This window comes from Thamnophis sirtalis, unplaced genomic scaffold, assembly GCF_051295495.1.
Source record: "Thamnophis sirtalis isolate CommonGarterSnake01/CBP01778 unplaced genomic scaffold, rThaSir2_p1.2 scaffold_1, whole genome shotgun sequence".
NCBI lineage: Eukaryota > Metazoa > Chordata > Lepidosauria > Squamata > Natricidae > Thamnophis > Thamnophis sirtalis.
In genome coordinates this window covers 32,159,575-32,181,576 of record NW_028261381.1, presented here as the reverse complement: position 1 = coordinate 32,181,576, position 22,002 = coordinate 32,159,575, and the positions used below count along the sequence as shown (strand labels likewise).

The following is a 22,002-nucleotide window of genomic DNA, read 5'->3' as shown; positions in this document are numbered from 1 at the left end:
ATAATTGATTTGCTTTGTAATAACATTTGTATGCATTTAAATATGTAACATGCATTTAAGTATTACATTCCACCCTGCCATTTTGTGTGAGATGAGTGGAAAATACCCTTCCCTCCCCTCCAAAAAGGTTTGTAGGGACTCTCTATGAAACAAACAAACAAACAAACAAACAAACAAAAGGCAGTTTGGTCTAGTGACTCTCTAAAGGTTTGTAGGAAGTCTCTATGAAACAAACAAACAAACAAACAAAAGACAGTTTGGTCTAGTGATTAAATCAACCGATTAGAAACCAAAAATCTCCTGTCGGCTGGATGACTTTGGGCCAATCATTGCCTCTCAACCCAACTCCCTTCACAGGGTGTTTGTTGTGGGGAAAAGTGGAGTAGTATTAGGTATCTTCACAGCCTTGAATTATTTAGAAAAATAAAGACAGGATAAAATCTAAAATAAGATAAAAGGGTAAAGATCCCTGGTTCAGATGTAGTCCTTCAGAAAGAGATACTATTTTAAATATACAATATTCACAAAAGTACTTCACTAAATATATATTACATACATTTATATCAGCAAATTAGTAATAATCATAATTAGCAAGATGTAGAGTGGAATTCATCTTTAAAATTTTCCTCAAAGCCAATAATATTCATGCTTTTCGGGGGGGGGGGCATCCAAACAATGTGAGGCCATGATCTAGAAAAGGCCTCCCCCAATACTTAAAAAAATACAGAATATCAGATGTTAACCTTGAAGCTCAAATAGCAAGATCTCAAATTGTTTAAGGATTTAAGAGTGCTTTGAGTACTTTGAATTTAGTATTTTTTTAGTATTTTAGTAGAAGTACATTGGGCAAGTGAACAATGCAATCCTTTTAAAGTTTGTTTAGAAATTAGTCGTAGGATATTTGCTTTATCCAATTTTCTGGTGAGTGTACATAATTTTGTGAGATGAGTGCATTTAAAATGGTGTGTCACAGTTGAAACATAGCTATGGATTTTTATATCTGGAATCTTGTTAGTGGAACTGTACAACTAGAATATTCATGCTGATACTAAGATGTGCATGGAAATTGGAAACTGGCCCATCAGATTAGATATCATCACTACCAAAAAAGTTAACACTGAGTGATGTGCTGAATTGTGTAAACACAACCAGACATACACACATATAAACTATTTGTGTAGCCTTGAATATAGAACACAAGGATTTCCTTTCTGCTTATTTCAAAGAACAAAGTTGGCCCTTGGAGGAGCAATTTTCCTGCAAGAAGAACTTTGCTTTGGCAGCTATCATCTCAAACAGAAAACAGAAGTTTGAAACCAGTTTCAGGAGTATCCATCACTGCCCCTGATGCTAAACCAGTAAAGGGTCAGAGACATCCAGTTACAGGAAACACATAGTTTTCTGTAAACTGCCCAGAGTCACTTTGAGTGAGATAGGCAGTATTTAAATTTTATAAATGAATTTCTTTTAGAGGGGTCCTTGGTGCTCTCTAAGCCTGCTTGTTTTCTTACAGACGATTCTTTACGTTAACTAGGTAACATCATCAGTGCTAGTAAGGAGTGCTGTTTGCAGTCAGTTTATATTCTGTTGGCTTGCCAGTCTGTGTGGGTGGGGTTGGTTTTAGGGATTCTTTGGTTGGCCTGTTTACTGATGGCTCTTTGGCATTTTCTTGATTGGAGTATTGCTTAGTTGATTGTTGGTCTGAAGTTAACCTTAATTAGTTTTCTCCAAATATTGTTCCCAGGCATGAATGCATTACATAGTTCTCCAGTCCTCATCCTGCTTCTGTATTTAGCATCCTTTCCTTTGTTTAAATGTCATTTTTTTCGGTTATAATTCTGTTATTATTACTTTTTATTAAAAAAAGAAGTTCAATTAGGTGTTGTAGGGAGAAAGAATTGTATAGTACTAAGCTGAAAGCTATAGTTTACAAATCTTGGTGACTTAGTTCAAACAATATAAGCCACCATCCCCTCAAACCAGTACAATCGTAATATAGCTTCCTGTGATGTGTGAACTCAGCCACAGAATCAAATCAGTGGCGAACTGTCATTATTTCATTTTAACACAGGCTTTCAGAGACGTGGAAAACAGTATTACCCATGCATGATAATCGGCTTATAGAGAGAAGTGCACTGATTTGGGAATTGCATATATTTAAAGCAGCATTTATGTGTCTTAAACAGTAGGTTTCTGGTACCTAATATAGAAAATACCCGGTGCTGTTTTAACCTAAAAAGCACACATGACTTAGTAACTGTTGAGTTGCAGAATCAATCTCCTTAAGAAGACTGCTCACCCTATTTGAGTTTAAGGGGCTCTTACAGAGCATCTTCATTTAGGGAAGACTTGGGGCTCTGAGGGGGTGGTGGGAGAGCCCTCATCTTACTTGTGTTTGTAAAGCTATGGGAACGATAAATGTGGTTTGTAAAGCTATGGCGACTAACTGTCCCAGGCGGTGAAAAACCCAGAACAAAACCTCCTGTATGGTGAATGGGCAGCACTGAAGCTTGTGGGATGGAGGGGCAGTGGCCCATTGCCGAGGGCAAAGGGGTGAGGGTGTGCCATCCGAGGAGAATTGCCCGAGGAGAAATGCTGGCGGAGAAGGAGGGGCAGCCAATGCTAGGAGATGAAAGACCCCATTCCGATGGGAACCAACTTTTCCATCAAGATTTTGGCCTGAACTTTTTGACTTGAGCTCCAGTTGTAATTTTTTTTGCAAGGATGCTCTCTTTTTAAAAACTGTAAAATGTTTGAGCAGTACAGAAATATTATGATAGATAAATTTGACCCCTCCATTAAAGCAATGCAAAACATGTGAGTTTCCAGAGGCCTTTGAGGAAGGTAATTAGCCCTTCATATTTGGGTTAAATTCTTCTACCTAAAAGCTGTTTCCCATTTCCCCTTTTGCCTGACAGTCTAACTGAACTTTAAAGTAGATAGGCCAACAAATGTTGTCTTTAACATCTTGAAGCATGGGGACATTAATAAAGGCACCAGAGAGCCTTCAAATAATCTGTCTTGAATGTTGTCATAGATACATGTTGGTATATCGCCTGCAGAAACTGGAGATTGGCATTCACTTTATAAATCAGATTATTTGTACAATGGACTGTTGTCGTATTGTGACTGGTACTTGATATCCTTGGGTTTAGGCAGAGATAGTGGTGCATTATGGCAATATTTGGGCAGCCTTCAGGGCCACCTTAACAGAGTGAAGGCTTTCAAATGCAACAGGATTACCTGAATAGACTATGAAGCCCAGAATGGCAAAGGACAGAGAATAATGTTTCCCATCAACTGCTATTTGATCTGGGTTTTAATCAGAGATGCCAGTCATTGAACTAAGAGCCTTGTCATGTAAAACAGACATGCTGCATTGAGCTACAATCCACTATTTTCCCAACAGAACAAAAAAAAAATAGTTTTCCATCTAGGTTGGGAGGATAGGATCAACCACCCTATCAAACATTGGTGAAAAATGATCAGAGGAACTGATTCTCTGTGGGAGGAGTTCTTTGGTAAGTTGCCCTGGCCTTCTCAAGATCTGCTGGAAGATATATTAGCCTAAGGGGTAAAGATTCCCTTAAGGCATCCATCAAACCCTTAGCTGAATTGCAAATAGAAATAGAGAAAAATGCTTTCCCTTCAGCCTTTTGTTCATGCAGAGAAGACCTGACCAAAACCTTTGACTCTTCTATTTTTTTTTCTAAACCAGCAGGATGTAAAATAACAAAGTCAATGAAATGAGAGAAATCTTTATCACCGGCTAGAGATCTACAGATTTTCTGCGGTACTTCTTTGATAGGTTTAGTGGGTCACATTGAAACGTTGCTTACTTTGAGGCTGTCGGTGTTTGCTGACTGTGTTGGGGGGGGAGGAGGAAAAGCTTTTATTTGGACAACATGACTGGAAAAACAGTCTTGCAAGTAGTTTTCCCCCCCCCTCTTTTTTCTAAAGGGCGCCAGTTCTCCAAACAAATCAATTTATTCTACTAAGTATATGCAAACAAAACACTTGAACATCGTTAGTAATACTGGTATTCCTAGAAATTAAAGTCTTGTCTGGATATAAGTGAATTTTGTTTTCTTTTGACATTGCTGCATTTTACTTTGGCTATATGAGGAGGGATATAATGCATGGAATTGCCAAAACAAAACAAAACAATATACATACTGGAGCACTTTAAATGCGCCCATTTTCTACTGTTGAAAGCATTCTTGGGAACAATGGTCTGACTCAGTATAAGGCAACTTGCTATGTTCCTTCACCTTTTTGCATTTATATACATTTCAGGCAAGTCTACTCCCACCACACTTCATCCGTGTTTATTCTTTAAAGACTGAGCACTTAAAGAAGACTGGCTCTAGGTTTGCAGGGATATTAATGCGTTTCTAGGGACTGAAGAATCTGTACCCTTTATTTGTGATTTTTGAAGTGGATGTATATTTGTCATGCAAACATCTGCTTTCCATTCACCTTATAGGGGAGATGGACAGCATTAAATAAAAAATAAATAAACAAAATTAAGCAAAATTCTCAACTGCATGTATTTCCTATTTCTGTAGCTGTCACTTCTATGAGGCTCTCTTTCTGGAATATCTTTAGCCCTTGACTTGATAGCTACTAAAGGTAGTCCTCAACTTACAACAGGTCATTTAGTGACTGTTCAAAGTTACAGTGACACTGAAAAAAGTTACTAATGACCATTGCAGTTACTTATGACCATTGATTAAAATTTAGGCACTTGGCAACTGACTCATATTTATGCCAGTTGCAGTGTCCGGAGGCCATGTGATCAACTTCTGTGACCTTCTGACAATCAAAGTCAATGGGGAAGCCAGATTCATTTAACAACCATGTTACTAACTTAACAACAACTGTGGAAAGAAAGGTCGTAAAATGAGGCAAAGCTCACTTTGCAAATGTTTCACTTAGCAACAGAAATTTTGGGCTCAATTGTGGTTGTAAATCCAGAACTACCTGTAGTTCAACATTTTGTGATCTGGAATGGATATAACATTACCCATGGATTATTGTAACATCCTTAACAACATTAAAAATAACACTGAGGCCTTCCTCTTAGAATAGTAGTCTATTTGTGCAGTAGTACTCTTTGCTTTATATAGGTCTGGTAGTCATATAGCAAGAATTGCAATTTTTTTTTTTGAGACGTTTATATATTTCTTTTCAATTTATTCCCGTTCCAGAGTATCTCACAATTAATAAAATAGATAAATAGATAATAAAACAATTGTTTAAAAAAGCAATACGATATAGATAAGTCCTTGATTTATGGACGCAATTGGGACTCCAATTTCCATAGTAAATTGGGGCTGTTGTAAAGACAGTCATCATGTGACCAGACCCAATTTTTTGTAATCATTTTTGCCACAGTTGTTTTTTATTTGTTTTATTTTTATAATGGATGATTTTAATGTTTTTTCAATGTCTTTTTTTGTTGTAATCATCCCAGAGTCTTTGGATACAAGATGGGCAACAAATAAATATGAATGAATGAACAAATGAACATATGAAGTGAATCATATCATTAAGCCAATCAAGCTTCCCCATTTGTTGGAAAGTAGCTAGGAAAATAATAATAGGGACGCAATAGCTCAGTGGCTAAGATGCTGAGCTTGCCGATCAGAAAGGTAGGCAGTTGAAAGGTGGTTCAAATTCCTAGCACCGCGTAATGGACTGAGCTCCCATTACTTGTCCCAGCTTCTGCCAACCTAGCAGTTTGAAAGCGTGTAAAAATGTAAGTAGAAAAAATATGTTGGAAGGAGCACAAGATGTAGCAATGTTTTTAAACATTTGGCTTAAAATAAAGTCTTTGCCACACATTAAAAAATGCAATAATAAACAATAAGGAGAAAATAATTTGAACATTTCTGTCCTTCCCTATTCATCTGGTAGAGACTCTGGAGGACAGTTTCAAGGACAATTGTGAATTGTTATTTTACATTGTATTAAAACTATATTAAAATGAAAGTTTTTGAAAGTACCTTGGCCTAGTTAAAAGTGTGTGCGATCTGCGCTCATAACCTGGGGCATACATGGCAGCAAAGTATCATAGGGTAGCCTTTTTACTAATTCTTTGTAAGAACAGTGTGTCACATGACACTCAGATACTGATGCAGAATGTTTTAGGGTTTTGTCACTATCACTGGAGCTTTATAGCTAAAAGGTTCTTGCTATCTTCCTGACATTCTTATCTTCTTCTGAGTACCAAAACTAATTCATTCTGAAATCTCACATTTCCAACCGGCAACCACTAGAGTGCACTGGAAATCAAGTTGTTGTTTTTTTCCCCTCCCAGCTGAAATAAAACTAGGTTTGCTTGTGTAAGAATTGTGTTAAGAATAAAAAATAACTTCCATAAACTCACATTGCAGTTTTCTGCTAAGGAATTTTCAGTGATCAATCTGTAGTGTTAGGTAATCGTAGTAGTGGAACACATTTATAGAGAGGTAGATTCAGTGATTTACTCTGCCCTTTCTTAATACAGCCTTTTCCAAACCGATTCCCATCGTTGAAAGAAAAATCCATCTGGTTCAATTCCAAGCCAGGAGAAAGGCACTGAAAATAAAATGGAGCTGGGGACTGATTAGAAAGAAAAGTTCCCCTTATTGATGAAACAGAACCACCAACCACATGTGATTCAGGGACAGCTGACAAAATGGAGTTGAGAATGGTTGGGTTTTTATTAAATCAGGATTACAACTCCCAGGAGATCCGGGGCAATGTTGGCTGAGACTTCTGGACGCTGTAATCTCTGGGCAGTTGGAAAACATTAGGTATTACATGCTTCCAGTTTACACACAGTTTACATTTGCTTTGCATTTAGTTTCCTTGTACCACAAAATCCACAGTATTTGCTCTTCATAAATTATTTCGTTTCTCTTGACTTCTATTTCCTTATAACACATTGTGATTGCCAACCCTGTTTTTTTTTTTTTAAACAAAGATTTTCCTCTGGAAAAATAATGTAGGTGCCTTGGGATTTGAAGACTATTTTGGCCACCCTGCGTGATCACAGGAGGCGGGTGCTATTTTAAACCAGAAACTGGCTAATAAAAATCCAGGCTGCAGCCTGGATCTTTTATTTTTATCATCCACTAGGGACTATTCTTTGCCAGCGACAAGGATGTATTAATACAAACAGAAATTCTATCAACAGTTAGTGCCACGTATGGGATATTTCTCAATTAAACTTAACATAGAATCTTTGTGGTTGAACTTATCTCTTGTTCAGGAAAGCACTTAAGTTGGAAGTCCTTTATGGGGGTCCCTTCTCTGCTAGAATAGAATAGAATAGAATAGAATAGAATAGAATAGAATAGAATTCTTATTGGCCAAGTGTGATTGGACACACAAGGAATTTGTCTTTGGTGCATATGCTGTCAGTGTACATAAAAAGACAAGATACATTCATCAGGAATCATAAGGTACAGCACTTAATGATAGTCATAGGGTACAAATAAGCAATCAGGAAACAATATCAATATAAATCGTAAGGATACAAGCAGCAAAGTTACAGTGCTGCAGTCATAAGTAGAAGGAACAATGAGAAGACTAATAGTAATAATATCACTATGATATTTATGGTCAGAGTAGCATTGAATGGCTGCATCTAGCTTCTTTTAATTTACTCAAGTGCTTTGGTTGACCTTGTCCAGCTTGGAATATTGTGACAAATTTATAAGAGTATTTATCTCCAGTCACATGTTTCTTCATGCAATGTTAGATCAGACAAATGTTACATTTTACGTGGGAGTGGAATATGGAAGAGTGCTATTCCAAGGCTTCCCAGCTATCTGAGGATACCAGTAGTAATGTTATTATTAAATTAACAATAACATTATAAAGTAAATAATAACCCTGTCTCCTTACTTAGAAAACACACCTCATTATAGTTTTCACTTTGCAGTCTTCTCATTTCTTGATCAACCCTTAGAAGAAACTGGAAAACATATCCCCAATCACAAATTTTTGGCAAGGGTTTTTCTATTTTTTAAAATCTCATTACAGAATTTGTTGTTTTCTTAGGGTAGTAACTTCATGGCATTTGCAGAATTTTTTACCCCTTGTTTTTTTCATCATCCTATCTAATGGCAATAAGCTCCATGGTTTTCTTGAAAAAAAATCTTCTAGTCAATCTCAGAACTGGGTATGGAAGGAAGAGAAAGACGTATTTTAAGATAATATAATGTCGATGTGCCTGAAAAGCCTATTTTGTAGCTGGCAATACGTATCTCGAAGCTCAAATATTTTGACCACCAATGAGAAGAATTAGAAGAAAGACTCATTGGTAAAAAATTTGGGAAAGATTGAAGGCAAAAGGAGAAGGGGACGACAAAGGATGAGACGGGCAGATAGTATCATTGATGTTTGGGCAAACTCAGGGAGACAATGGAAGACAGGGTGGGCATGGTGTGTTATGATCCATGGGGTTCTAAAGAATAGGATATGGCTTAGTGACTGAACAGCAACAGTATGTCTCTCAAAACTGAAGCAGTCAAACTAGGCCACAAATCTGGATTTTAAGTTGAACTTTAAAAGTTCTACATCTGCTCTTTGGTATACTAAGCTTTCTCTTTCTCCTAATCCCTCTATTTTCAGTATTCTTTTGACAGTTGAAGAGAACCAGGCAAATCTGTCTGGGCCCATCTAGAAATTAATGAGGATCTGAAATTTTCACTCAGGAATGAGATATTGTGAGTGTCTGAGTTAAGGACTTGAAAAATGCTCTTACTAAAAGGGGCCAGAAAAAGCTTGGTTTTTAAATTTAGAATGTGTAAAAAATTCTGCACCAGCGGGTTCTGTTCTTTTGATGTAATGTAAATTGGATCTTGTGTGGCATGAAGACGCAACGGTAATTTATGGTTTGTATCTAGCACATAGGCACACTGTAGGCACCGAAATTGACAGTGCTAAAGACTGGGGACCATGTCTTATTGAGATGCTTCCACTTCTGGCCCAGGTTCGGGCAAAAATTATGTGAATTTCAGTGAAAAGCAACTCATAGTCCCCAAAAGTGGCCTTTTTGTAAATGGAAGGATTTCTCACTGTGATATTTTTGTCAGAAACTCAGTCACTGTTTAGTTACAATAGTATTTGTGCAGTTGCAGTCAAGGTCAGCCGATGGAATTGGTGCCAGAGCATTCCGTTTGTAATCCTAAACTAGGCCTTTTCACTTGAACAAATCCTCTTCCTCCCTGATGCTCATTTATTTGTTGTCTTCACCTGGTTGGCTATGCAGAAGAAGATATGACAGATATGCACCTGTCACTGTCTGATCATGGAAGAAACAGTTTATATTTGAAATCAAACAATCTAACTTTAATTTTGAGGTTAAAAAAATTATCAGAAGAAAGAGTTAAGAATAACCTTCAAATGCCCTAACTAGAGAGTATATGGACAGCAACTGAGCAGGCATAACTGTTCACAATGCTCCCCACTACATTGAGATGTATTATAGGATTATGTCATAACTATTTCTCAATTTCCATTAAGCAGATGCCTAGCAATGCTTAACAGCTGATGCTGTTAGCTGTATTGGATTCAGGTACTCAAGTGATAGCTTTCCTTTCTTTACGCTCAGATTTCTTTTCCACAACTTTTAATTGCCAGAGAGGAAGTGTTTGCATTTTGAGAGGTATTATTTGCCATATTTTTTGGAGTATAAAATGCACTTCCCCCCCACAAAAAAAGAGGGTGAAAATCTGGATGTGTCTTATACACTGAATACAGCATTTTTGGCCTCCCAAAACCATGCACCCTTCACAAAAATGAATGTGCAGGCTTCTTGGGCCTGGGGAGGGCAAAAATGAGTGGAAAAGAGACTTTCTTGCTCATCTCCCCCCCCCCCCGGCTCTACAAGCATCCTAAAGGCTATGCATGCCCCCCTTTTTTTGCAAAAACTGGCCCATTTTATGGAAAAACGGGCTGTTTTTTGCTCTTTCCCAGCCCCCAGGAGCACTTTACAGGCCTCTCAAACTCCTCATGCCCTGTTTTTCACAAAAAATGAGGTGTGCAGAAGGTTTGGGAGGCCTACAGAGTGCAAAAACTTTTTTAAAAACTTTACCTCTTCAAAATCTTGGTGCGTCTTATACTCTGGTGCGTCTTACACTCTGAAAAATATAGTAACTAGAATTTATTTTTTAGTGCTCAACTCTCGTCCTCAGAAGAAAATACCAGTAAAATAAGTTTTTATGGCAATTAGATAAGTTAATGTTCACTTCTACCAGTAAGCTTGTATCAAGTGTTTATTTATGTTATATTATGCTATGCTATTAATTTCTTTTGCTCCAGATGTTCAGATCTTCTTGTCCACAATGACCTTCCCACCACTAGTGTTATCATGTGCTTTGTTGATGAAGTATGGTCCACTCTCCTGCGTTCTGTCCATAGTATCCTCAACCGGTCCCCCCCTGAATTGATTAAAGAAATTATTTTGGTGGATGATTTTAGCACAAGAGGTAAGTCAGCATCTTAGAATCAACATGCCATTTGATAATTTGCTGTTTGAAAACAAAACATTTTTTTTTCATCATGAGAGAAGTTACTGAGGTTCTCCAATGCATCCCATACATTTCTCTGAAATGTCAAAATGGCCTTATTTTGCTTCAGTTGGCCCCCATATGTCAAGTCCATCCATGAAGGTCCAATACTTGCTTCTCATGCCTATGCACAGGAATCTCCTCAACTAATGATTGGCACCTGCTTGGATAAGAGTCAACAGCAGTTAGTTCTTTGTGGCTATGTAGGGATTCTAGTCTGATCCCTCTTTTCACTCCGTCTCCAGATTCTGCCATCCTTTCTCCTAAATTATATCATATTTTTTCCTCCCCTTACAATTTAGAAACAAATGTGCCATACATATGCATTTGACTTAAAAGCATGCAGAATATTTTGGGATCATTGGATGCTTGTGTGCAAGGTATGGAAGATCAGCTAAGTATGCCGCTGAAGCCTAGTAGAAAGAATTTGCTTTTGACCTATAGAGAGGGGGAAATTGCATAAATGTTTTGACAAAAACACTTTTAGATTGTGAAATCCTTATAGGGCGGGCGGGGGGGGGAGATTTGGCAATACTTGGTCAATTGTAGATAGTGCAGATAATTCTTTTTTCCTTTAATAATAATTTCCCAGAAAATATCATTGGGCCATTTTGTAAGGCAGAAGCAGCTGATTGATGACAGGAACATTTTCATGACTGCTTCAAAGGTTGGCAACTCACCTTTTTTTCTCTTCAAGAAAAATAATTCTCTGCAGCCTCTTCATCCCAAAAGTGCTATTTTATTCCTTCCTTTTTGTGGGGACATAAAGAATACTGCAAACTTGGAGATAGCTGTTAACCAAATCCTTGTTTCATTTAGAGGAGCCTTGATTTTTATTATTTAAAACGGTCAACCATGACACTTTTAAGCAGCTTGACAGGTAGAAGGTGGTATGTTTATTTTTTTCAGATTGCAAGAATATTATAGTCCCAAAGGTGCTTTTATTTCAAGTGGCAACTGGATTTTCTAGGGGGTTTTTTTTGGAGACGTTTTGCTTCTCATCCAAGAAGCTTCTTCAGCTCAAGAATATTGTAGATTTCTGGATAGACCAGTTGATATAAATCACAGGTATTTTGTATGTGTGTATCTTTGTGAACATTTTACTGGATCAATTCTTCTTAGTAAGGGTGATGTATAATCAGTTGATTAAGAGGTAATAGTAATATACAGTTTCTACCCCCTATAATAACTCTCGGTAGAAAATAACTTTTTGGTATTTTTCAATATCCTTTACAAGTATCGGAGGCAGTGTTTGGGGACGGAGGACCCATTTTATTAGTTAAGTTTGAAATAGGTGCAATCTGTAGTCCACATGCATGATTCTCCTCTGTTCTAATTTAGCTTACCTGAAGGACAAATTAGACAAATACATGGCACAGTTTTCAAAGGTCCGTATTCTTCATCTGAAAGAAAGGCATGGTTTAATACGAGCAAGACTAGCTGGAGCAGAGATTGCCAAAGGTAAGCAGACTGGCATTGATTGATTAATTGCAGTTGCCCTACAAGGTACAGAAATAATTAGAACAATCTAGTTTGTTAAATGAAATTTGTTCATTTAAATTTCATTAGAATAAAGGGAACTAAGTAGTATGTTCCTTGGTTTGGTTAGCTGGGAACAGATGCTAACACACTGTATTCAAATGAGTTTGCACATTGTGTCAAGTCATGGCTTGCTTTATCCTCTCATTATTCTAAGCAGTTTACACTTAAAAAAATAACAATAAAATATAGGCAGTCCTCATTTAATGACAGTTCTGACTTCTGACAGCACTGTAGTTGTACTTACAACTACAACTTGTACTTGTTTTTTTATTTTCCTATTTTGTGTTTTTATTGCTGGTAAGCCACCTAGTCGGTGTGAGCAAGTAAGCGGCAATATAAATTTTCTAAAATAAATGAATAAAATAAACCGGTCCTCAGAGTTCCATATGGCACAATTTCCCACGGTCACAGGATTGTGATCTGAATGCTTAACAACTGGCCTGGATGGCCAGTTGATGCTGTGTCTCATTGTCAGGTGGACATGATTTGCAGTTTTGGATTCCCATAGGTAAAGTCAGTGGGGAAACTGGTAGGAAATCAGAAGTTGCAATCATCTGAAGTCCTCACTTAACCTGCACACTCTTAGCTTAACAACAGTAACTGGGGACTGCCAGAAATACTGTTGTTAAGTGGTGCAATGACATGACATCACACTTCTTAATTACTGTTAATACCAAGGACATCCCTGTAAGCTCCAAGAATGCATATATTTTCTACTTTTGGAATAAATAAGAATCTAAGAACTTGAGACTATCAACACCACTCCATAAAAGGATTCAATTGTTTAATTAAACCCAATTCATTCTTCAAATTAATGTTACAGATAAAACTAAAAACAACTTCCAGTATCCCCACCATAAAGGTGATAACAAAGAATTTGTTGATTTAGCGTCAATGGCTGTTTACACATGACATTAAGAATTAAACAGTGTAAAAATCACTGGCTGAGTTTATATGCTGATGCTAAGCCATAAATAAGTTGTAATACAACATAGCATAATGTAGTATTCCAACAACTATACAATAAATTTATTGAAATCGAGATATTTTTAAAATTACGCTGCGCAGCATATTTAGCATTAATCCACCGGCACTCCAAAATGTCTTTCTAATCTGGCCTTTTTAATAGAATTTAATGATAATGTTTTTAATTTTTAAATATTTTTCTTGTAGTATTTTATGAATTTTACATTGTTTTATTTGCTATGCAGTACCTTGGTGTTTTAGCAGAAAGTGTTACACATATATTTAAAAGTTTTAAAATGTTAAAACTTTCTGTTCACTAAAGATAGAAATTTAGTTAAGCAAGTTAATGGCTTTGAGGCCAGCTCTGCTCATATTCCAGTGTGAAGATCTCATCTACTTTAATAGCTATTGCAACAAATGCTCTTACCAATACTTTATCAATTTTCAGAATACTTGTATATTTGGAATTGTTTTTCTTCTGAATGTTCCTGTTATCAGCTCTTGGACATTTTATGAATAGGAATGGATAGGAAGATATGTTTTTGCTTTGATTTTTGGATTCAAATAGTTTTTTGGAGATGTGTGATAGAAATACTTTCTGAAAAATTCCTTTTTTTTCTATTTTATATGAAAATAATTATCTGTGTTCCCCAAATTAAAGGATTACAGAATCATAAAAGGGGAGTTCTATTTTGGTATCCTTGATGCATTTTTCTGTACATTCTATCACCATATTTCCCTTCAGACTCCTGGATAATTTTTCCACACAAGCTTGGTCTATTGGAAATCGTGTCATGAATAGAATAATGTAAATAAATTAATAAAATCTCCAAGTTTTGAGAGCTGATGACCATCAAAATGAAATGTGAATTAACCCGATGCTTCTTTAATGAGTTGGTTGGGTTAATTGTAGCCAGAGCAAATGAGGTAATTACATTACACAGTCAATAAGGTTTAATTATGCAGACTCACTGAGGGAAAGTAAATTTTGAGAGAGGTGAATATTTTCACAGGTAATACCAAAAATCATCAAAAGGAGGAGAAGCTCTTTGACTTCTTTCTTCATCTTCCTCCCTTTAGATAATAATCAATCAATTGGTTAGTGATTGATTTTCATATCTGGGAGTTCAGCAGCCATCCTTATATGTTTAAAAACAAAATAAAAGTCTTGCAAATTTGTGGAGGCTAATCCTACCATTATGCACCCAAGTCATGTAACCACTAGACATATGTTTTATGACCATAAGGGACTTGCTTATGTGCAGAGATCCCCTCCAGGCAGGAGAGAATCTATTACATTATAAAAGACTTCAGTATTAGTATATTAGTATGCATATAACAACTCCATTTTGAGTTTGCCCGATATGCAGCGGTGATGGAGGCATTAGCGGGTGATAGGACCAGTTATTGCTCACATAGAGCTAATAAGCACCTTCAAGATTGTTCTGCATGAAATAAAATTTGTCCTTCCGTAGGTATACCTTTTTATTATTACACCATTGCCGTGTTTGCAAGTCTTTGTTAATAAAATGAAAAACTTTATTAACACATTTTCCAACTCATATGTCATATATATTAATGAAGCTTTAAAGCACCTCACAATTTCACTACTCTAGAGAAATTTCTAATTAGGTGAATATGGTGCTGACCAGCGAAGGCATTCTTATCAATTAGTGAAATGCCATAAAGGACATTTTTCCCAGTGGTATATAAAAATTGTGTGTTGGAAAGAATATATGGTATGATTAAGATACAGTTAAGAATTAGCATTTCCAAGTTACTTTTTAGTGCGGAATCTTTTTATGATTCTTGACAAAGTGAACAGTAAAAAACAACATTATATCGTGGCAAGGTGGAAGTTTTTGAATAAATAATGAAGAGAGATAATCTGAGAAAAAAAATTGCTTAAGCAATGTCTCCTGTAAACTTCTTTGTTATGTATGGATTATACGTTAAATATCTATCCACAGGAGGAAGCAAATACAATTTTTTTTCCAAGAGGCCAATAAATACTGTAAACCTTTCCAAGTTTTTCCTGTTCCTTGTTATAATGGCAAATTTACTTGTTTCTCTAGGTGATGTCCTGACCTTCTTAGATTCTCATGTGGAATGCAACGTTGGGTGGTTGGAACCGCTACTGGACAGAATTCATTTAAATAGAAAAAAAGTTGCTTGCCCTGTCATTGAAGTGATCAGTGACAAAGATATGAGGTGGGTTTTATTCTTCTATGTTTCCCTTGAAACTATTGGGGCTGGGGGTGAGGTGGGGCAGGAATCCATGGACAGAGAGGAAATTTAGCACAGTTCAGGACTGTAGCCTGAATTAGGTCTTCTGAGAAGGAAGCACACTGATAACTGAATTGGTCACACCTTCGTAATCTCATGTACTCTGACCTCTGTCCTCTTTAATATTCAGCCTTTCTATCTTGGAAGGATATGATCCATCAAGCTCTTATAGTCATGTTCCTTCAAAACACTTTAAAAACATTTATAAAGTATCAGCGACAACAAGAGAAGCCTTGGAACTCTAACACAGATTACTGCCCTCCTTTGGGCAAAACACAGTTCTACCTTGATAGAACATATTTCCTTGAGATTATTTCGTGTTTGCTATAAAGTTTAATTCAAAATAAAGTAAGAAAACACAAACATCATAAAGTTAATGAGCCTTGGTGGTGCAGTGGTTAGAGTGCAGTACTGCAGGCTACTTCTGCTGACTGGTGACTGATTGCAATTTAGTAGTTCAAATCTCACCAGGCTGAAGGTTGACTCAGCCTTCCATCCCCCCATGAGGACCCAGATTGTTGGGGGCAATAGGCTGACTCTAAATCCTTTAGAGAGGGATGTAAAACACTGTAAAGCAGTATATAAGTTTAAGTGCTATTGCCATTGCTAATCAGTTCATAATTTTGTGGGCTATTGTTTTTAGTCTGGTTTTGTTAACCCAAACCTCAAAGATGTCATTCAGTTTATTGTAGCTTCTGATTCAGCATTTGCTTCTTAAATTAATTCTTTGCATGTTCTCCATCATTTAGTTACATGACTGTGGATAGTTTTCAACGTGGTGTTTTTACATGGCCAATGAATTTTGGGTGGAAGCCAATTCCTTCAGATCTCATTAAAAAAAATAAGATTAAGGAAGCCGATATAATTAGGTAAGTATATGAAGTTAAAGTTTTGTGAAAAGAATTGCTTTTCAAGTAATAAATGTTCGACATGGTAGAATGACACGAAAATTTATGATTTACAAATTTCTTCTTTCTGGATGGAAACTAATATGATGCTAAACATGACTTGTTTATTCAACTAAAGATGTTACTTTAAAGCAGAGTAAAGAACTTTTGATTTTCTAGATATTATTAAATTACCTCTGCCCATTCTGGTTCATGGAACTTGCAACCTGGCAATAAGCGGCCACAAGTTCCCTGCTTCTACTTTAAATTATTATCTAACATAAATCAAGAGTTTTTATAAGATTTTGGAAAAAAAAACATTAAACTATTGCCAAACTAGTTTTCCAGTGTTGTAAACTTTCAGGTACGTTTGCATTTAATACAATTGTTGTTTGTGTGCAAAAGCACATGTCTCAAAATAGCAAAATTTTCATTTGCCCTCCCAAACCACAATGTGCATGTAATGTCTGGTTCAATTATTAGGTGTCCTGTGATGGCAGGTGGGCTGTTTTCTATTGATAAGAAGTATTTTTTTGAGCTTGGGGCATATGATCCTGGTCTTGATGTTTGGGGAGGTGAAAATATGGAGATCTCATTCAAGGTATGTTAAACATATTTTTGTTTTTGATTCGTACTTGATTGTCAAATTAATGCTCTCTTGTCAGTAGCTAAATCATACATATGCATTCATTGCCAATTCTCTCAACTATGGATGATTAGGAATAACTGTATTAAAATAAACAGTATGTCATTATGATATATTTGTATCTATGGAAGGGGATATTCCTAATACCCAATGCCTGGTAAATCAAAAGGGTTCCACCACAAAATCGCGGTCGACGAAAGCGCGTATGTGACGTCATCACAGCGCGACGAAAAAGATTGAAAAATGTAAAAATAAAGCGAAAACCTTACCCTAACCCCCCCAAACCTAACCCTAAACCTAACCCTTAACCTAAGCCTAAACCTAACCCTTAACCTAACGAAAAACCTAACACTAACCCTTAACCTAACGCTAAACGTAATGCTAACGCTCTAAACCTAACCCTTAACCTAAACCTTAACCTAACCCTTACCTTTATGTGAATCGGCTTGCTGTAATTTAATTTTTATTTCAATTTTTCGATCTTTTTCGTCGTGTTGTGATGATGTCACATACGCGATTTCGTCGACCGCGCTTTTGTGGAACGCGGTTTTGACGGGTCACGAATCAAAAGTATGTTTTTATGGCTGCACAGATGATGGAAATCTCTAAGCAAGATAGTCAGCAGATGTAATCAAATAACATTTTGCATTTGTGTCTATTGTATGCAAAGTCAGTGCATCAAAGTCAAGAAAACTGAATTTTTCCTGTATAAGAGTATTATTTATAATTCTATAACTAATAATCTATTAATATTTTAACTGTCAGGTTTCCTAAGCAATATATATATGGTATTATCTAAATGTAACTTACATTATAAAATCTTAAGCTTCCCATTCAATCAAGATATAAAGCTTCAAATGGTGGCCAATCCCTCAATATCTACACTTATATTTAAATCATTAGAAAGCAATGATCAATGAAGTTTTAATATAATTCAGCATGAAGTCTCAGTCACCAAATGATTGGGGCCTCAACATTGGCTTGCGTCAAAAGAATTTTTTTTTTAAAAAGTGTGCAAACTAATATTTGTGCTCATTATAAGTGGTGTAATGTTTGAATTGCTAAACAACCATTATGACCATTGTTTTACTTCTGAAGGTTTCAACAAGAAAGCAATTCTGAGTTGTAGAAATTAGAGAGGGTGTTGTATAAACCATGACTTATCCAAGAATTTGAAACCCCAAGCTATTATTTGTGCTGTGAATACATGGTTAATTTTATATGTTCTCAACTTAGTAGATATGGAATTTCTCATTTAAAAAAACCCAAAGTAAGATATATGCAGAAATTAAGACATCTACACACTGCAGATTGTGGAGTAAAATTTCTAGAAATTGTATCTATTGTTGGCCTGATTTTATTCCATCAGGTTTGGATGTGTGGAGGAGAAATTGAGATTATCCCGTGTTCCCGAGTAGGTCATATTTTTAGGAATGATAACCCCTACTCCTTCCCTAAAGATCGCCTCACTACAGTAGAGCGGAATTTGGCCCGGGTGGCAGAAGTTTGGCTGGATGAATACACTGATCTTTTCTATGGACATGGTTATCACCTCATTCAAAAAAACTTGGACATTGGAGATTTGACTCAACAGAAGAAACTGAGGGAGCAGCTTCAGTGCAAGAACTTCAAGTGGTATTTGGAAAACGTATATCCTGATTTGGAGGCCCCTCTCGTAAAAGCTAATGGGCTGGTATGTTCATTTTACCAACTTGGGTTTGTGCTATTGCCTATGTTAATGGTGGTTTTAGCTTAATTTCTTTTCTTCTTATGCACTATAAAAATCTCGTGTTAGCAGCAGCAAAATGTATTGTTACATTAGTTGAATTTTCCATCAAGTTCTAAGGAGATGGGTGGGTGAATTGATTGGCTTATGTCACCTTGTTCCATAATGCAGTTTTGTTCTAATAATTCATGGTAATTTAAAAACTTTATTATGGAGTTCTATATACTGAATCACTATCCTGAGGGCAATATCCACAATATTAAAAAATCAAAGGACATTGCTACTGGGTTTTTCTTACTGTCAAATCCGTGAAAGTACCATAGCTTGAGATTCTAATGTCAGTATGCTTTATTTAAAGTAAAGCAGAAAAACATGGAGTTCATCATTAGCCTACGAGGGTGCAGCTCTACTTTGTCATATGCTGACATCACATAGTTGCTAGCATACATACAGAGCACAGCTAGTCTGCGATAGTCTTTTCCACTGTTATAGCCAGTGGTGGGTTCCTAACCGGTTTACTACTGGTTTGCTGAGAGGGCATTTTGCTATAGTGGTCTACATCTACAGTTCTATAGAAAAGTGAAGGAATAATAACAAAAAGATAAAATGTATGTTGGAAGATAAGGTATGTGTATGAAAGTAGGAATTCATAATTGGCAATAATTAGAATACACTTTCGTAAATGTAGAATTGATTGATTGCTAATAAGGCAAGATGGCATACAGAAGTAAAATAAATGGAATGATTAGGAAATGGTTCAGGACTAAGCAAGTGTGATATTTTCTGAGTTGTTTAATATATTTATGGATAAATGCTTATTAGATATTTTTGGATGAGGATTTAAATATGTGTGTATTCGTTTCCTTGTGATAACGGTTGAGTATCTGAATGATATTGAGTGAATGTATAATAATTGTAGGATGTAGAAAGGATATGACGTATGAATAAAAGTAATGTATCAAAAGATCAAGCAAATATATTTCACTATGAAATATGAATGAATAGTTGTAAGTTATACATGAATGATTAAGAGGTGCAACATGTAGATGAATTTTTCTATCTTTGTAGAATATTTGCTAAAAATAGAAACAAAGGTGACAAGATTTCAAGACCTACAAAGGCTAGTAAAAGGGTAGAAGGTGGTATGTTGTATGTTATAACGGTCAAAAGAAGCAAAAATGGCTGTCTACAAGGTGTTTCTGTTCTCTTTGACATAATAATGGGGAATGTTGAATGAATGAAAAAGTAAAATGCAGTGGGAATAAGTTAAGAAATCTGTGGTAAGATGAAGTGCTAGGGTCAAGAATGAATACAGGTGGATTGAACATGGAAATATGTGACCAGTTCAAAAAAGTATACTGCAATAGTTTGGTCATACAGTACAAAGAAAGTGAATGAGGATTGGATTTCTAAGTAAATCTCTATATTTAAAAAACCATATATTTATAGGAAAATACCAGAAATTATATTTGAATAGCTTTATGAGATCTTAGAAAGAAGTAGCTGAGAAAAACAAACCTAATAAATGTATAAATCAATATGTGGATTTGGTAGAAACAAGGACAGTTTGCAAGTATATAAAAGACTTCTGATAGTTTGCAAAGTATGGAGAGAAATAGTGAATTGTGTTCATATAAACTAGATAAATTAGATAACAAGGACATGGTGGCTCAGTGGCTAAGACGCTGAGCTTGTTCATCAGAAAGGTCGGCAGTTAGGTGGTTCGAATCCCTAGTGCCGTGTAACAGAGTGAACTCCCGTTACTTGTCCCAGTCCTGCCAACCTAGCTGTTCGAAAGCACGTAAAAATGCAAGTAGAAAAATAGGGACCACCTTTGGTGGGAAGGTAATAGCATTCCATGTGCCTTTGGCATTTAGTCATGCCGCTACATGACCACAGAGATGTCTTCGGACAGTGCTGGCTCTTCAGCTTTGAAACGGAGATGAGCATCGCCCCCTAGAGTCGGGAATTAGCACATATGTGCCTTAAACTAGATATAACTGTTTTTTTAAAATCTTATTTCACATGTATCCATTAGTAATGTCTGTTGTTTATTTGGTTAATGTTTCTTGCTTCTTTGCTGCATGTAGCATATTATGTTCATTGAAAAGAAATAATGTGATGGGTATATTCAATAAGACACTATTACATGTGTTTATACAACACACAACACTACAGTGAAAGTAAACTCTTTTATGGTTTAGATTAATGAGTGAACCTAACCTGTACATATGTATTTGTGTCACACAATAGACAGACATTTACCACTTTTGTTTTTTGGAAGAACAGCCTACTGTTGATGGGCTCCCTATGCAAATTTAGCTGAAGTCTTGGAAGTAGATGCTGCAAAATTCATGCATTTTTCTCTAAATCTACATTTTTCTTAAGCATTGCTTTTTCTTTTATCAATATTTTCTATTACTACTCCTGGATATTTATGTTATTACAGTGCAACATCTCTGATTTGAAATCCGTTAACTATAATCAAAGGATAGTAGTTTTGTCAGTGAAAAGTTATGCATTATGAGCAATACATTGGGATCTAGAAGAGAAAAAAACTATGTTTTATAATTTCTTTCCCAAGAATCATCTGGCAGAAGTTTATATAGGAAACTGGTATAGATCTCAGAACAATATTTATACATTACAAAATGGGGAAATGTTTAAAATTTGTAAGCCTTAAACACTGACCCTCCCTCAGTAAACATAAAGCTTTGCTATCCTTACCTTCCACAATCTATATAGGTTGTTACCATTTATTTATTTAACTATTACCTAAATGAGATGAGTTGATATCAAGCAGATGCTTCAGGCATTCAGGCATAATTGTAGAACTGTTCACTTCAAAGCCTTCAGGATTTTATATTTTCAATTTGCAACCACTAGAGTGCACTAGAAATCCATTTTATTCCTTTCTGGAATAAAATAGGAATTGTTTCTGTAGGGTCCCAAAGCCAAGACTTTCTATAAAACTGTATTATGGTGCATCTTAAGGAGATTTTAATACCCCCTTCTCCAGTTCCAAAGATAATTTAGCAGTTGTAAATAATAGCATCGTAACACAAAGTGTATCATGAGTTCCTCTGGAATAGCATTCTCAGCAACTACAAAGTGGAGCCATAAAGTTTTTTATGAGCTATGGGAGATGAGAGGAAGTTGTTTGGCTTCCTTTTTTTACGATTGCTTCTTCTGATAACTTTAACATAAAATAAAACAATTCAGTGTGAGTGTGTGTGTGTGTTTCATTTATATAAACACTGCATATCAAATGCAGTTTTCCTGTTGCAGCTGCCTTTTTACCTGGCATCCCTAAAGGCAGTTTGAGAAGCCTGTTCAAGGCATGTAGGAATCTGTTGGGTCTTCATTTTGCTGTTTCAGTATCTT

At 36.1% G+C, this 22,002-nt stretch overlaps 1 protein-coding gene across 1 annotated transcript in view; it reads left to right on the top strand.

Moving 5' to 3' along the window:
• The window catches only part of GALNT5 (polypeptide N-acetylgalactosaminyltransferase 5), a 36,952-nt gene that overhangs the window by 1,897 nt on the left and 13,053 nt on the right, over positions 1-22,002 (top strand). The window contains exons 2-7 of the mRNA XM_087710351.1: positions 10,318-10,484; positions 11,907-12,026; positions 15,149-15,284; positions 16,109-16,228; positions 16,730-16,847; positions 18,262-18,585. Coding sequence (XP_087566477.1) covers positions 10,318-10,484; positions 11,907-12,026; positions 15,149-15,284; positions 16,109-16,228; positions 16,730-16,847; positions 18,262-18,585 — 985 coding nt within the window. The remainder of the gene's footprint in view (positions 1-10,317; positions 10,485-11,906; positions 12,027-15,148; positions 15,285-16,108; positions 16,229-16,729; positions 16,848-18,261; positions 18,586-22,002) is intronic.